General features: G+C 54.6%; 1 protein-coding gene across 1 annotated transcript; it reads right to left on the bottom strand.

Annotated features, from left to right (window-relative positions):
* Nucleotides 1–254: 254 nt before the first annotated feature.
* ADORA2B (adenosine A2b receptor) lies at nt 255–12781 on the bottom strand. Its single transcript, XM_030962891.1, has 2 exons — nt 12358–12781; nt 255–1391 (listed from the first exon to the last, which is right to left on the bottom strand). The coding sequence occupies exons 1-2, from the start codon at nt 12720–12722 to the stop codon at nt 710–712; spliced, it is 1047 nt and encodes a 348-aa protein (XP_030818751.1). The 5' UTR covers nt 12723–12781; the 3' UTR covers nt 255–709.
* Between the last annotated feature and the right edge of the window lie 4348 nt (nt 12782–17129).

Genomic DNA, 17129 nt, shown 5'->3' with positions numbered 1-17129 from the left:
AACAGATCTGGAAGCAAACCTGGGCTGCACAGCCCTGTGAACCAAAGTGATTTCAAGGCAGTAAAACCTTGGTCAAGTCTTTTCTCAAATCTTGCAGTAAATGGGGGTTCCATGCTGGGCTGGCCAGTCCTGACCTGGTTTTCCCATCCTCACAGTCCCTCCCCTCAGTGCCTGGAACACAGATTCAGTTTCACATCAGCAACTGGGCTGAGTAAGACTTTTTCCCATCAGAGAATACAAGCTGCATCAAACAATTGATGGAATAATTAGGGTATTACCAAAGTGCTGTCAAGTATGAACTTGGAGAACAACTCAAAAAACAGACACAAAATTATTACTCCTAAATGAAACCAAATATTAAAAAAAATAATAATAATAATTAAAATAAAGATCCTATGACTTGACATGAGCAGCACAATTGGGGAAACACCCCCCCAGCAGGTGAGTCTTCCCCAGTCAGTGTCCAGCCTGGAAAGAAAACACCTGGAAAGGAAACACAACGGGATCACAGCCCCAGGGGCTACAGAGGAGGGCGAACTGCACTCAGTGTCCCCGCTCAGGTCACTCCTCTACCAGGCACGACGTTCATTACAAAAATAAAAATAAAAATAAAACCAGAGCTGCACGAGTCCATAGTGGTCATGTCTGAGCCCTGCTGGCAGGGCAGGGCAGGGCAGGGCAGGGCAGTGCCAGGGCAGCAGGGCCGGGCTCACACGGTCACCGAGGCCGCGGGGGAGCTGATGTTGATGGCAGTCAGGTGCTGGTTGTGCTCCGAGGGACACTTGGGGAGCTCTTGGGCCTTGCAGAGGATCTTGGAGAGGATCTTGCGGAAGGTGCAGCGGAAATCCCGGATCCTGTAGGCGTAGATGATGGGGTTGATGACGGAGTTGGCGTGGGACAGGATGATGGCCACGTACATCACCCACTCGGGCTTGGAGCTGGAGAAGCCCTCGTGGAAGTGCGTGATGCAGTTCAGGATGTGCAGGGGCAGCCAGCAGAAGGCAAACAGGCCCACGATGATGGCCAGAGACTTGGCTGCGTGTACCTCCTTCTGCAGGGTGGTCCTGGAGTTGCCCATCAGCTCGATCTGGTGCAGCTGCTTGCAGGCCACCATGAATATCTTGACGTAGATCCCCAGCATGATGACGAGCGGGAGCAGCACGCAGCCGAAGAAGTTGAAGTAGACCATGTAGCTCATGGTCACCACGTTCTCAAAGAGGCACGAGATGAAGCAGCCCTGGGGCTCTGTCCCTGTCTCGTTGGTGGCGTTGGGACAGCCGCTCATGGCTTTATTCCAGCCCATCAGAGGGGTCAGTCCAATCCCAAAGGACAGCAGCCACAGCACTGCGATGAGTCCCCTCGCCCGCTTGCCGGTCACCAGGCTGTTGTACCTGCAGCCCCCCCCGGGACAAAACCACAGCAAATGTTACATAAACGAGCACTGCTGGCTTCCCTGCAGTTAAAGGCATCCGTGTTTTGGTTAATGAGACAAAAGGCACACCCACGAGGGGGCCTCACCTCTGTGATCGCCCGAGGGGCAAAACCTCTCACCTGTGTCTCCACCCACACGCCGAGGTGACTCGTTTTCTATTCCTGAGAGGCGCCAGGCGCTGCCCCAGCCCACAAACCCCCTGCAAGGGGAGGGAAGGGATTTGGGGGCTTAAAAAAAGCTTTATCATTGCGTGATCCTAAACCACCAACTGCCAGCAGGGCACGGACAGGGAGGCTCCCTGACGCTCTCTGGCTCTGAGCAGCCCCTGCTGGGCACGCTGGGGCAGCTGCTGGGCCAATTCCTGGGCTGACCCCGTCCAGCTGGGGCAGTGCTGGTGCCCAGTTCCACCTTGCAGTCCCATTGGGTTATGAAGAAGCTCTGCTGTGGCCCAGGGACAGGTTGGTGCAGAGCTGAGCCTGGTGCTGCCCCACACCTTCCTCGTGCCAGAGTCCCTTCATGGCCCCTCCAGCCCTCAGATGCTCAGAGACACAAACAGAGCTGGAACCTGAAGCGGCAAAAGTCAGAAGTCTGGTTTGGGAGCAACCAGAGCAGCTGCCAAAATCAAAGCATCAGTCAGATCCCTGTCTGGAGATAGGAAGAACCTGCAGGTGCCAGAAGACAACATGAGAAACCCATTCCTGTCCTCTCCACAGCCAGGCAGAGTCTGCTGGCTGCCACACATCCCCTCCTTCCCACACCCTTCTGTCAGTGCTTGTTTACTCTGGCTGGGCTGCCCTGCTCCTCCTTCCCTAAGAACGTTTGTTCTGATTTTCTTCCGGCCGTGAGGCAGGGGAGGGTTTTATTCCCACAGAGCTGCAGCTGTGCTGTGAATCACTGTGTGAGTGAGCTCCAGCTCCTCTGCAAGGATGGGGGGACACTGGGGCTCAAAGAGGGGCTGGGGCAGCCCTCAGCTCCTTCAGGCTGGGCTGGCTGGGACGATGCAGGAGCAGCAGCCACATTTAGGTGCTGCTGAATTGTGGACACAGACCATGGGTTGGTGTCTGAAGGGTAGATCCAGCCACTGAGGGGCTTCTCCTGCATTTTTCTCTCATTATTAAGTTCCAATCCTTAGAAGATGAGAAGTTCTCAAGTAGGGCATCAGTGAGGCCAAGCCTGTTGCTTTGAGACCCCACATTAAGTATTCAGAAGCTGGAGCTGGTCTGGGCTTGTGGGACCTGAAATCATTGAGATTTGAGAAGCTGACAGAAATTCAATCTCTTGGCCAAGTCTGAGTCTTGAGCTGCAGCCCTGGCCAAGCTCAGTCAGTGCTGCAGAGGCACCAGGAGCTGCTGCTCTCTCAGCTCTGCAGCTCTGGCTCGGGCTTGCCCTGCCTAGAGGATCTCTCCAGGTGCTCCATCCCAAAAACTACCATGGTGAGACTGGAAAATGCCAAAGGGCCATTGTTTAGAAGCAGAAACTGAAGGAATGGAGGGGTTTGTGTGCTGAGGAACAGGAGGAGCCACCTTGGCCATGCTGAGGTCCCAGGCTGGTGACATTGAGTGCTGACTTGGCCCCAAATAAAGCTTCTTCCATCTGCTCTTCTCTTGAACTCTTCTGCTAAGATAAGGCTTGGCTTGAGGGTTTACAAGACCAGTCAAGAAGCCACTTGGTGTTCCAGTGGCTGTCCTGGTGTCCTGTTTATTTTAGAGCTGCTGGCTCCTCCCAGCAGAGCTGCAGAGGGACGTGGCACGTGCATTTTTATATCTCCTGAGAGATGTGAAAACATTCCAGTCTGCAAGAGGCAGAGCTGAGCAGTGGGGAGGGCTGGAGGCCCAGCATAGAGATGGAGATGGTTTTTCACAGGGAACAACTGCCCTGCTCAGATTAGCTCTTCATTTCCCCAGAATTTTCATTGCAGAGCCCTCCCACCATCTCTCATCCAGCTGATGGTCACTGCTGTGGCCAGCCACAAGAGCCCAAGGTGAAACTGAGAATAGCCTGAGGTCCTGGAGTTGTTCATTAATTACCTTAATACACTTACTTGGTGGGACCCTGCCTGTATTGCCCTTAAGTCAACACAAGTTAAGCACAGGCTTAAAAAAATAAATTAATGAATGTCACCAGATCCAGATATGAGAAGTCTCACAAGCTCTTCCCTAAGCTCCATAAAACAGGGTCAGACAGTGAGGAACCAACAGATTTCCACAGCTCAGAATTCTCCAGCAAACCCCTCCTTCATTCTCTTTTAGGCTTAGTATTATTACACCAAAAAAAGCCCATTAAAGTAAATTTACTCACCTAACTCTGCTCAACTAATGTATAACAAATATTGAATCACCTCTACGCTTTCCCCCGGAGGCATCAAATGTTGCCTTAATGTAAATAACAGCTGAATATTTTTAAATGATTTATTGGAATTAAATAACCTGGCAATGTGTTAGTTCCTTCTAAAGTCTCTTTACTGGTGCAGTCAGCATGAAGGCTTTAATTACCCCAGCTCCCACCCCTGCCCTCTCAAAGGAGCCCCGAGGCCATGGTGGGGCGGGTCAGGCTCCTGTCCTGAGCACTGGCCACCAGTGTCACTGCAGGAGGACAAGGGGCTGCCTGAGGGACAGCTCAGCCCTTGCAGTGTCCCCGTGGGCACTGGGGCTGTCCCTGCTGTGCCCTCACCCACACAGGCCACAGCCAGGGCTCCACGAGCTGTCCCCTGCTCCTGGTGGCCTTCCCACAGCAGCATCCCCGTGGCCCCTCCAAACCCCAGGGTTTTCCTAGGGGAGCTCACAGCAAACACCAAAAGAGTGAATTCTGGTCAGAATCTCGCTCTGTGTGTTGGAGGATGGTTGGGGTTGGGGTTTTTGCGTTTCTGCTGCCACTTCCTGGGGCTGGGGAGCAGCCAAGGTGCCCAGGCTGGTGCTGAGCACGGCTGGCACAGAGCAGGACACGCTGCCAGCCCGGCCTGGCAGGAACTGAGTCATGTCCTGCACGTCCCTGGCATCTGCCACCAGCCCCTGCTGGACCCCGGGGAGCTCAGCCCAGCCCTGCTGCCCCTGAGCTCTGCCAGTCAAGGAAAGCACAGGAGGAGAAATTCAGATTTTGGGGCAGCTGGAGGAAACACTGGAACGGGGTTATGGCCACATGGTTTATGTCAGAGAGCAGGAGCAGGAGAGCCCTGCCTGTCCCACATCACAGCCTGGGGGTGCCACACAGCCCTGGCCTGTCCCTCCTGTCCCTGGGCCAGGGCAGAGGCTGCTCAGGGACTTTGGGTTCTCCCACTGCCTCCAGAGCAGGATCAGCCCCCAATGAACAATTCCAGAGCTTCAACTCCAAACCCACACGTGGTTTGTGCTTCCCAGCTCCCTCCCCACCCTGCCCCAGGCCCAGGCTGCTGGATGCAGGGAGAGGAGCAGATGGAGTTTGCAGAGCTGAGAGCAGGCAGGTGCTGTGGTACAAACAGCCAGTGACAATTCATGTATTGCTATTTTATGTGTGAAGGGAAGTGCACAGACACCTCCATTCACAAGGGGTGAGAGCAGCTCGGCTGCCAAGCATTGTGTCCTTGTCACCTCCTCACAGCTGTACTTTGCATCTTGCTCCTTTTTTATTATTTTTTTTAGCTTTGACAAAATAAGCACCGTTGCTGCCTCTGTGCTCCATGCACAGCCACAGAATGGAGATCACACAGCAGCTGAAATGTCCTGGCAGGACACTTTAAATGAATCATAAATTGCACCTTAGAGAGGAGGGGGGAGAAGAAAAAGAAAGAAAAAGAAAAAGAAAGAAAAAGAAATAAAAAGAAAAAGCTGTGCTGTTGAAGCAGGAAGGAGCTGGCGGCCAGAGCTGTGCTCGGTGGTGACGCTGTCAGCTGGGGAAGTGGGACAGCTGCGAGTGTCCCTGTCCTGGGCAGACAAATCACTTCCTCCTGCATCTGTCCCCATTGTGAGGGGACAGCAGCAGCGCTGCCGGCCTTCCGCTGGGCGGGACTGCCACACTGCCACTGCCACAGTGTCACAGTGTCAGTGTCACGGTGTCACAGTCACAGTGTCACTCTGTCCACTGCCACAGTGTCTGTCGCCTGCCAGCCCAGCTCAGGTGAGCTCACGGGTCAGGAGCAGGAGGAAGAGAGGAACGGGCACCCCCAGAGGAACGGGCACCCCCAGCCCTCCCGGGTGGAAGGCAGTGTCCCCTCCCTTGTCCCCAGCCACGAGCTGGGGCTGTCAGACACCTGCAGGTTTAAAACCTGCCTGGGATGTTCTCATTCATGCCCATTCCCCCCTGTGAGCCCTCCCTCCCCGGGTGGCGACAGAGCCGGGAGAGAGACGGGGGACAGCCACGGGGCTGTGCAGCGATGTGGGAAGGAGGAACACGGGAGAGGTATAAAACCTGCACATGGCACACGGCCGGGTAATCTGGGGGTTCACACGGGACCTGCAGCCGGGGATGCTGCGGGGGCTCGCAGCCCTGCACCGCCGGGGCCGGGCAGGTGCGAGCGCCTCGCCTCTCGAGCGGCCCCGAGGGGTTCGCAGGTGAGAGCTGCCCGCGTTCGGGGCTCGGCAGCGTGAGAAAAGGCGGCTGAAAGCCGAGCTCAGACACCGGGGGTGTCAGCGGGCTGGGCCAAGCCGGGCTGGGGCAAACAGAGGCCAAAGAGCCCCGGAGCACAGGAAGGAAATGAGCTCAGCCCCCTCGCCCTGCTGGCTGCTCCCACGCTCCGGCAGCCCCCGGCAGCCAAACAGCAGCAGCTGCCCCAAAAAGGTGCTGTGCCTGCAGGGGAGAGTGGGACTGGTGTGATAGGGGTGGATAATTGTGTGGAACCAGTGTGATACTGGTGTGACTCTGGCGTGGAACCAGTGCGATCCCGGTGCTCTATGTTCCTGGGTCAGCCCTAGAGCACAGCCCCGCAGTTCTCCCCTGTTTAAGGCCTGAGCTCCTCCTCAGCCCCCCGGGGCTCTGCAGCCCAGCCTTATCAGCCTTATCAGCCTGCTGGGGCCTGGGGCTGGGGGTTTCTGTCCTCCCGAGGCTCCCCGAGGGTCAGGCCTGGCTGTGCAGCACCAGGGGCTCAGTTAAAGGTGCCTGGCAGGGGGGAGATAGGGGCTGGGTCAGGGGCAGCTGTTTGGGGCGGTCCCGCTGCCCCTCCCAGCGCCGGCTCAAGCGATAGCAGATAAGGGGGGATGGCAGATCCCTGCTGGATCCTCCTTCTGCAATCAAAGGGGAGGAACCCCCTTCCCAAAGTTTCCAAAGCGCTGCCTTTCCCCCCAGCAGCCCCACCGAGCTCGGCTGCAGAGCCCAGGGGCAGGGGGATGGGGCAGGGTCAGCCCCGAGCCCTCCCAGCCTCACCCCAGCAGCTCCAGGAGCCCATCCTGCCCCTGCCTGGGCACTTCCAGGCTGGACAGAGCCCCCAGCCCATCCTCATCCTCTCCTCCCTGCCTGGGCACTTCCAGGCTGGACAGAGCCCCCAGCCTGTACCAGCACAAGGGGCACAATGCCATGGAAGGTTTGAGCACTGGGAAAGGGGGACATGGCCAAGAGCTGCTCCTGCAGGGATTGTGCTCTGTCCCTTGTCCCCAGCAGCTCTGGTGCCAGTGACACCAGAGCCCACAGGGCACTGCAGGGTGGCAGAGCAGGGACACCCACAGGGACAGACCCCCACTGATGCACTCCCAGGTTATTTGTGGCTCCTGCCCAGGCCTGATGTCATCCATTGGATTAGGAGTTAATCCTCTCTTTGGATTGCACAAATTCCCTAAACTCAGTCCCTTCTGCAAGCCTGAGAGCCTGAGGACTGACACATCTGTAGGCACAGCTGGAGTCACCAATTCCTGGCATCTTGTGGATCAAATACAGTAAGAGGAGTCCCCAAACCCCGCGTGGTCACTGCCTGGGGCAGCCCAGGGCTGGGGCAGAACACTCCTCAGACTCAGTTTTGTGGTCTGTGCTCATTGCTCTGGCAAACAGAAAATTTCATAAAAATCCCAAGCACCAGCTTGATAATTAACAAAGCAAAAACTTGCAGCTTCAAGATAAAACAGTTTCTGCCAAAACATTTCGGTTTTGTGTATTTTTTGCTGGGAGAGGTCAAAAAATCTTCTGGAGCAAAATTATGCTGGATTTCCGATGTTCCTCTTTTTTAAAAAAATCTTAAAATTAACCTGTATTTGTTTTTACAGATTGAGCTGGCCAAAACAATAAAAACCTAAATCCAAAATCTGGGTCCTGACTCAGCCTGGAGATCAGTGCCCTCAGCCAACAGCCTGGAGCCAGCCCTGACATCCCTGATGCTCCCTGACATCTCTGCTGTCCCCCAGCTGCTGCAGAGGGGGCAGAGGTCCCCAAGAGGCCCCAATTCCTTTTCCTGTCAGGACTTTTGTTTTTTTGGGAAGTGGCCTCGGAGGTGCGGAAAAGATATAAAAATCTGGGACATGCATTTTAAAGGAAACCAGGCTGCTCACAGCTAAAAATAGCTGTGATTTCCCCTCTCTACTTTATTGCCATGAGGGCACATGTGATTATTCCTGATTTTGTTGTTGTGTTTTGGCTGCACCCAAAGGCTGCAGCGAGTGGCAGCCCTGGGGGAGCCTCCCACGTCCCTGGGCCCAGCTTGGCTGCCACAAAGTTCCTAAAGCTGTGACAGCTCCATTGCTCAAGGGAACACCCCAGCCCTCCTGCCCCTGCTGGGTTTGTGGCACTTTGGTTTGTAACTCAGAGATAACCAAGGCCAGGCACAGCACCCTGGGGATGGGGAGGCTCTGGCAGCAGAATTGGGATGCTCAGGAGTGGCCACAGCACAGGAGCAGAACTCACCAGGGGTTCAGATGAAGGGCAGTGCAAGGACAGAAGGAAATGAGGCAAAGGCACAGGGAGGAAGAGCAGCTCTGTGTGCTGATGGCACTCACAGAGTGCCAGGTGAACACCAGGAGGATTTTCTCTGCTCCCCAGTGGCTCCAGTCCCACCTGACATCAAACCCCAGCAGTTTGCTTTGCTGAGCAAAGCTGGGATCTGGCAGGGATCTGGGAACAGATCCCTGCAGGGGAACACCTCAGAGGGGGCCCCTCCCCTGCAGCACAGAGCCTCAGCATCAGCCAGGCCACCTCTGGGAAGGATGAGGAAAAAACAGCAACAATCCAAACTGAATCTGTCCCACGAGGCCAGCAGGAAGGAGCAGCCCTCCTGCCTTCCCCATGTCAAAGCCAAGGGGGGCAGCAGCTCCTGTGGGACACTGGCAGGAGCAGAGGCAGGACAGGGCAGCACCACTGACAGATCCTGATCCCATTAACTGGTGGGGAATCCATGGGAGGATCCTCTGGCTGCAGGAGGGGCAGCAAGGGCTCAAAGATGTGCAGAAAGGGAGAGGATGTGGCTGGGATTCCAGTTCATAGCAAAGCTTCCCTGGAACATCAGTCCTGCACATCTGCAAGGGGTGAAGCTGAAGAGGGGAGAGAACAAAGCCCAGGACAAGAAGCAGATCAGCTCAGATCCCAGGGATCTGGGGATGATTTTCCCAGGGCAGGTCCCAGCTGGGGTGTTTGCCAGGCAGCAGCACCACAGTCACTGTCCTGCAGGAGGTACCAGTGCACAGGGGCACACACACTCTGCTGTTGCTCAGTGTTTCACTCTCCTTTTGCTCTCTAAATACAGATTCTCTTCTCCCTCCCTAATTCCTGACACGTTTGTTCCAGGCATCCTTCCCTACCTACAATTCTTCTCCATGCCAAAGGATTTGGGTTAATGCAAATAAAAGGAAACTGTTTTATTCCACCTACAAATCTTCTTTGGCTCCCAGCTACGGGACTGTGGGGTGAAATCCAGCCCTGGAGAAAGCCAGAGAGCAAAAGCCTCTGTGCCAAGTGCTCTCTGCAGGATGGATTTGCTGCTGCTGAGAGATTCCCTGGCTGGGATATTCTGCTTGGAGGAAGTGCTGGGGTGGAGCTGGGCACAGGGATGGGCACTCAGGAGTGGCAGCAGCCAGGAGGGTGCAGGAAGAGGGGACAAGGACAAGGAGCTGCATCCTGGTGATGGCCAAGGGAGAAGGGAGCCAGGGCAGGGCTGGGAGCTGCAGCTGCACAGAATGGGCAGTGTGGGTGGGGGCTTCTCCACAAACAGAAAATTCATCAAAAGCAAACAAGCGAAATACGAGTTTCGAGGGACACAAAGAATTCATGGCTTCGGGTCAAATTCAGCAAATATTTTTAGCCAGAAGAGGGAGGGCTCTAAACCACCATTTTTAAAATAAGATTTTTTTGTTCTGTAGTTCTCCAGATGAGAAGTTGTCAGTTCCTTCCCCAGTGAGGAGGTCTTGACCTCAAAGAGCAGCACAGCCACATCGGAAGGGTTGGGCAACTCAACCCCAAATCTGCCAGGTTGGTCAGGATCACTTTGCTCCACTGAAACCTCCCAAAATCCCTGTTCCAGTTTCACTGAAACAATTTTCCTCTTCCCCATGGGATTTCTTGGTTCAGCCACAGAGCTGAAAAATCCATTATTAGCCTGGCTGTAATGCAAAGTTCTGCTGTGCACCCCAGCCCACAGGCCTGCCCAGCCTCTCTAACAGCTCTGAAAGGGTATTAAATAATGTGGCACAGCCAGTCCTTAATGTCCCTACCGAGCTTTCCACAGGGAGCTGATGGAACCCTGGATGTGACAAGAACACTCATCTGCTCTGCAACAACCACATTATTTATGGTAATCACTGCACAGGGCTGGGCACAAATCATTTTCTTAAACATTTAATACTCCATGGCCAGGTATCAGCCTCTGCACTGGCCTCCAGAACTGGTGTTTAAATGAGAAAAGCTTTTCCTACAGTCTCTGTTCCTAGAAATTGATGATCAGCTTCCCATTCCCACAGCACAGCCCTGCTTCCAGAAATGGCTCCTGCCCAGAGAGGGTGGTGGGAGAAGTTCCTCCCCCCTCCCTGCCAGCAGCACTGTGGAATAATGATGCTGAAAAGAAAACTCCAACCAAGCCTTGCTGGGAAAGCCCTGCTGCAGTCCAGAAGGGTTTTGCCTGTGTAGATTTATAACCACCTCTGTCCCCTTTTGATCTTGGTGCACAACTGAAAAAAGCCTTTCAGTATCAGTCCCTAAATCTCCTGTCCATTGTCCTGCTCCTCACAGGGAGAAGCCCCCTCCTTTGGAAGGAGTTTTTTACTTGCTGCTCCCTTCTGAGAGCACTGAAAGAGGCCTCAATGCCAAGATGGAGTTAAATCCAATTTTCACACTTCAGCCAGCCTAGGATGGGACTCCTTGGTCACCACTTGTGTCCAGCCTGAAAGGACTCATAGGAATAAAGATGTTTGTGCAAATGGAATAAAAGTTTTGGCGGGAGATGGGGTGAGGAAAACGAAGCTGGGAGAGAATCCCGAAGCAAGGCAAAACTGCCCTGGGATGAACTGCCCTGATGGAGAGTCGAGCAAACCTGCTCGAGAGCAGGACTGGGGGGAAAGGAGAGGAGGAAATATTGGCAGTTTCGTCAGCTGGCAAAGGCACTTCCCTCTGCGAGCACAGGAACGATCCCTCAGGGCATTTCTGATCCTCTGCTTCCCCCCAGCTCCCAGCAGAGCACAGACCCCTCACCAGTTCCCTCAGCTGCACAAAGTGCTTGTGGAACAAAAGCAGAATTATTGCCTGACAGCTTGTGGCCAGGGGTGTGATTAAACTGAAACGCAAAAATCTGACCTGCTTCTGTATCTGCCGCTGCCCCGCCAGCCCGGGGAAGCCCCGAGCGAGCGGGTGGAAAAGACACGACAGCATTTTCCGAGCCGGGGTGGCTCTGTGAGCCCGCCTGGGTGGCTGGGAGGGTCAGAAACAGGGTCAGGGATGCTGGGAGGGTGAGAAACAGGGTCAGGGATGCTGGAAACAACCTGTCCCCGTCCCTGCTGCGCGCTGCAGGTCCGCTCCCGCTTGCGCGACATCCCCCGGAATTTCCACGCGCCGCGCTCGCATGACACACAGACACACAGACACACAGCCACGCTTCTCCTCCTCGGCCCGATGACTAATTCATATTTGCTCAACCTCTGCGAGGTCTCAGATGCAAGGTGCCAGAACAGGGTGAAAGGGTTTTCTCTCTTTTGAAGTCGTTTCAGGGCGACTTCATTGCCCCGGAGATGCCGGGGACGAGCGGAATCCAGGGAAGCGGCGGCTTTGCGGAGTTCAGCTGAGGTCCCTGTTCCACAGCCGCCTCTGCCCCCCGCCAGTCCCTGGAGCTGTCCTGCACTCCCGGGGGGCTCCATCAATGTCCTATTCCCAGGGAAGGACAACTGAGACACGGAGGAGACTGAGATGAACAAACTCAGGTGGTTCTCAATGCACAGCCTGGGGTTTGGAGCACTTCAGCTTAAGGGAGCTGCTGCACCAGCCCACTGGAGAGGTGCCTGTAACTTCTATTCCATACATTTCCCCCCATTTTAATTCAATTCCCATGAATTAGAGGGAAAACAATTCATGTCTTGGATGCTGCACTTGGATGGGACTGAACTGTAAAACTCTAAAATCTGCCGTGTGAACCTTTCTGCTCCCCTCTTCTCCTTTCACAGTAGGAAATAGGAGAAAGAGCGGCTGCTCCTCTATTTAATCTATTTAATCACCTGGGAGATGCCTGGGCACCGCAATAAAGGAGCTGTATAAATACCTGCACAGATGAGCCACAACCATCCCAAACACAGCCTTACAGCACTGCGGGCCCTCCCGGAAACCTCTGACCCTCCCAAGGCAAACACCCTCAAGAAACTGAACTTCCAGGTGTGTTCTGAAGCAAAAGTAGGACACAGATCCCATTCCTGCAGCGAGCAAGTGACAAACCTCTGCTATTTCCACCACCTGTCAGCAGTAAAACTTTCGGGGCAGCGCTAGAGATTAGAAGCGCTAAGAGCAGGAAGGTCAAACCCGGGCTGTCAGGGAATGCGGCTGCCCGCTCCCACTGCAGCTCTTACCTCAGTGGGATCTTGATAGCCAGGTACCTGTCGATGGCCACAGCCAGCAGGCTGAAAATGGAGCTTTGGGTCAGCACCAGCACGAAGCAGGCGAAGAAGAGGCAGCTGTGAAAATCCACGTGGAAGCCGATGCTGATGGTGATGGCGAAGGGGATGGCCAACAACCCCACGGCGATATCGGCCACGGCCAGCGACACCAGGAAATAGTTGGTGGCGTTCTTCAAGGTGCTGTTGATGGCCACGGCCCAGCAGACCAGCACGTTGCCAGCGATGGAGAGCACGGCGATGATGAGCTCCAGCACGATGTAGGTGGTTTTCATAGTGTCCATGGCGAGCGCCCAGCGCCGGGAGCAGGCGCTGATCATGGGAAGAAGGGACTTTCCGCCGGGCGCCCTCCCGCAGGTACCAACACGCCCCGGGGCAGCCGAACGCCCATGTCCGGGCTCCCCGCGGCCCTGGGGGGCCGGAGGGGCGCGGCGAGCCCCGGGTCGCGGCCCCCGCTGCCCGCACCGCCCGGCCCCCGCCCGGCATCCGCGGGTCCCGCTCAGCGCCCGCCCGCCGCCGCCGCCGCCCGCGGGGCCATCGGGGCCGGCCCGGCCGGGGCTGCTCCGCCCGGGATGCTCCGCCGCTGCCGCCCGCTCCCCGCGGAAAAGCCGCTGCCGGGGCGGCGGGGCTATTTCTGCTTGGGGCGAGCGGGGCGGGGAGTGCGCGGCGCGGAGCCATTGGCCGGGACCCGGCGGCACCGGCACCGCGCCCCCGCAGCGCCCGGCCCCGCTCCTGAACCCCCAACCCCGGCCCCGCTCCCCGGCCCCGCTCCTGAACCCCCAACCCCGGCCCCGCTCCCCGGCCCCGCTCCCGCATCCCCCGGCCCGGGTGTGCGGCTCCCCCGAGGTTTTGGGCACCGCTTTGCACAATTCGGAATAAAAAGTTGCCCTCTCTGTCCCCAAAGTCGAGGACTCCGGATGCTGCTGCTGCTCCGGGACAGCGGAGTTGCAGCACCGAAAATAAAATTCGCCACCAGCAGAGCGCTGACCCAAAGTAGGAGATTTCACAAAGTCCTGGCAGCGCTCGGTCTCTGTATGGTTGTGGCACAGCGGGGCATTTCCTGATGTAAGAAATGGCAAAATACCACGGATTAGCAAATGCTGTTACTCACAGGGCTGAAGTGGTTGAGTTTCAGTCTAAGAAGCATAAAAAACAGTTATACCTGAAGGGGTTGTCTGCTCTGGCGGATCTTAAACCAGCAGGGAAGGTGAAGGTAATTTAATAACTGGTTACCTTTTCATTGCAGGTTTCATGCTTTATATTGTGTTCACCATCAAAACACAGAACAGAGATTGAACTTCACACCACTGCCAAAGCATCCAGCAGCAATGAATAGCTCAGGGTAGAAAGTGGAAAAAAATTCAAACAATTAAAGAAAATAAACCTTCCTGTAGCAAACAGAAAGTAAAAGATATTGCCATTGATTTCCTTTTTTTTTTTTTTAACAAAGTTGTAAACTAAATCCTGTGGAAGGGAATGCTTTCTGAGGATCCAGAGTTAAATCAGAGCAAAATACCTATGGGAAAAACAGGATTGAAATAATTTCTTTGGGTGTAGTGCAAATGGAAACACTCCTGCTGACCAGCAATGATTTGGGTCAGACAGATACAAAGGGGGACTCTTAATTTATATTGAACAAAGTAATTTTTATCAAGTTGGACATTTCAGGGTGTTGAAAGAAAGCTGTGCCAGGGGTACATTTCATTGGATGGGGACACACAGAGGGATCTGCACACAGGAGCATCGCTGCCCCTTGCGCTCCCACCAGGACCTTTGCACTTTGCATTCCAGGCACTCTGCTGTCACAGGGAAGAACCAATCCCACGATGGCATTAACAGGGAAGCCCTTAAATCCCGGGATTCAAACCTCAGTTTTTGCCTGAAGTGCCCTGAAAGGAGCAGCAGAGTTTGAGGTGAGCTCAAGGTTCACAGCCCCAGGCCTGGCTGCTCCATCAGAGCTGGCTGGATCCTGAACTTGCCCACACTGGTTTGGTTTATTTATTATTTTGGGATAAGTGCAGCTTCCCTCATCCAGAGCCTGTTATAACCATGTGAACTATCACAGAGAAGCACTTTTCCCCCCAGAGGGATGGATTTACATCAGGGTTTTTACACACATTGTTTTCCTAGTGCAGGAACATGTGCCAACAGCCACCTTCTGCTGCTTTACAGCACCTCAGCAAAACCAGAATTAACTTTCTGCAGTGGACACATTTTATTAAAGATCTGCTTTTGTGATCATGGAAGCACTTATTACGGACTGAGCCCAGGGAAATTGTGGTTTGTCAAGTCAGACATGAACAGAGAAACCATTATTTCAGGTTCTGATGAATAGGTTGTTTGGGCAAGGTCTCTGTGAGACAGGTAGCGAGGCAGTGAAAATTGTGGATTTTGCATTACAGGGAGATTCATGGCTCTCCAAAGCAGCAGAAGCTGTGCCAAGGTCCAGTGGTTTATTCTGGCAGTAACTGGTGCAATTGAGCTGACTCCCAATACAACTCCTGCAAGGGGAGCCAAGGACAAGTGTGCTCAGCTCTGTTCTACCAAACCTGGTTAAATCCTGCTGGCAGGAAGAACAGGATGAGCCCATTCCCAGATCCTGCCCTCCAGCTGTGCTCTTTGAGCCCTCTTTAAATACCTGGCATCACAAACCCTCCATGAAACACCAGCTGAACTCTGCTGCCAGGTGGAGAACGAGCTGAGCACTGAGAAACCCTGCAGCTCCCGGGGGATCCACAGGTGAGAGGCTGCAAATTTATCTTCTGGAATCTGTAAAGGAGCAAGGAAATCACAGAACCATCGAGGCAAACGCGGCCCAGAGCCGACAGCCTGATGGGTGATGAATCCATTCAAGAATCGGAGCGCAACAGCACCATGGCAGCCCCGGAGCCCTGCTGGATGCTCAGATGTCAGACGCAGATGAATCACCACTACTATTATTTTCCTGGATTCCGCTTCCCTCCAGGGATTCGCCTCCCAGCCCTCACGTAGGGAACAGCAGCAGCCCCGATCTGCTGCTTTCAAGTGCAAGAACTGCCCGGGCTCCTTTGTTCGAGGGAAGCCGATTGAAAGGGATCCCGCGTTGCGCTCGGAGCTGCGCTGGGAGAAGGGAGCGGCGCCCTGGGGCGGCCACGGCCGCTGTCCCCCGGCCTCGGCAGGAGCCCTCCAGCCTCGTACGTGCTGTTCCTTCTGTCGCTGCCGTCCCGGGGGAGCGGAGCTGCCGCTTCGCAGGCCGAGCTCTTCCTGCAGCCCCTGTGATCTCCCCTGAGCAGGCTCCGAGGACTTCCCGAGCGAGCTGTGCCTTCACACCTCCAGCGCTCTTGGCCCAGGCACAAAGAGCTGGAGAGGAGCCCCAGTAACACATCCCTGCACACACACCCAGCCAGGGCCCGGCCAGCCCGGGGCAAGGCTCTGAGCACCAAGAAACTCCCGAGCCAGGGAGAGCTGAGATGTTCGTGTGGTCCCGCAGCCAGATTTGCCAGCTCAGACACTCCTCAGCAGCCTCGACCACAAATTCTCCTCTCTAAGCCCGCAGAGTTAAAGAACAAACATTGAAGCGGGAGAATCTCTGCTGCAAAGGGACACAGACATTGTCTGGCTATCAAAAATAAAGGTGGATGCCATACAAGAAGTCCATCTGTCTCGCTGCTTCAGGCACATCATCACAGTGGCTTTGGCAGCCCTGCACCGACCTGTGCGTGCTGCAGCAGTGGGCAGAGCTGCCTCTGGAGTGTGCAGGGTATCAGCCCAGCACTGGTGGCTTTGCAAGCAGAGGAGCTGCCACCCATCCCTTCCCGTGGAGGGCAGCTCCACCCCAAAACTGCCATGACACGGGGGAATCAGGAGAGACAGAGGCACTGCCACCCAAACCCCATCCCCATCCCCACTCAAGCCTCCACTGGTACTTCTGAGCTGTTTTCCCGGACAAGACAGAGCCTGTCCTGAGCCTGACTCCAAGGAAGGATTCCCAAGACACAACGCAACCCCTAAACCGCAGAGCAGGTACAAAAACCGCCTTTGAAATGGTGCTGCCAGCGACAGGCTGAACTGCTCGGTCTGCCCGAGCCAGCTGAAAGGAATGGATGGGTTTGGATAACTTGCAGGCACCTCTGCATGTTTATTGCCCACATTGTGTTGAGCATTAGCACATCAAAGGCTCCTGATGAGCCCTGAATTAAATGATGAGGAGAGGAATAGCCCAAGGTGAGGTTGGTAACTGTAGGGCTGCGGGCATTTTGCTGGAAGAGATGGAAAACAAAGAGTGAAATTCCAGGGAAAGCTATTTCCATACTGGAGATTTCAACCATTCGGCAAAACCCTTGGAAAACCAAACAGAAAAACTTGGTTAAGATCGTAAACTGTGGATGAACAAACTTGGATTTTCCTAGTCCCCAGGGTCATTGCCAGATAATAAACGTGTATTATCCTGGAATCTTAAACCGGTGCTTTAAATTATCTGCAAGAACTCATCTCACAACAATGCAGGTGTGTGAATTCTTTAGAAATTGTTTCATTAGAAAACAAAGAAGTCACCACAGGACTGGGAAAAAAAAAACCCCATAAATGGCTCCACCAAAGGGGTTGAATTAAAAAGGAAGGATTTTGGCTGAGTGAAGTCCAAGGTATGAGAACACAATTTTGAAAAAACTTTTCTTTTTTTTTTTTTTTTTCCTCTGTGTTTGGTTTTGTGTACTAACCAGCTTCTGGTGTGGAAAGCCAAGTGCCTC

Source organism: Camarhynchus parvulus, chromosome 19 (assembly GCF_901933205.1).
Source record: "Camarhynchus parvulus chromosome 19, STF_HiC, whole genome shotgun sequence".
Taxonomy (NCBI): Eukaryota; Metazoa; Chordata; class Aves; order Passeriformes; family Thraupidae; genus Camarhynchus; species Camarhynchus parvulus.
This window is presented reverse-complemented; position numbering and strand designations above follow the sequence as displayed.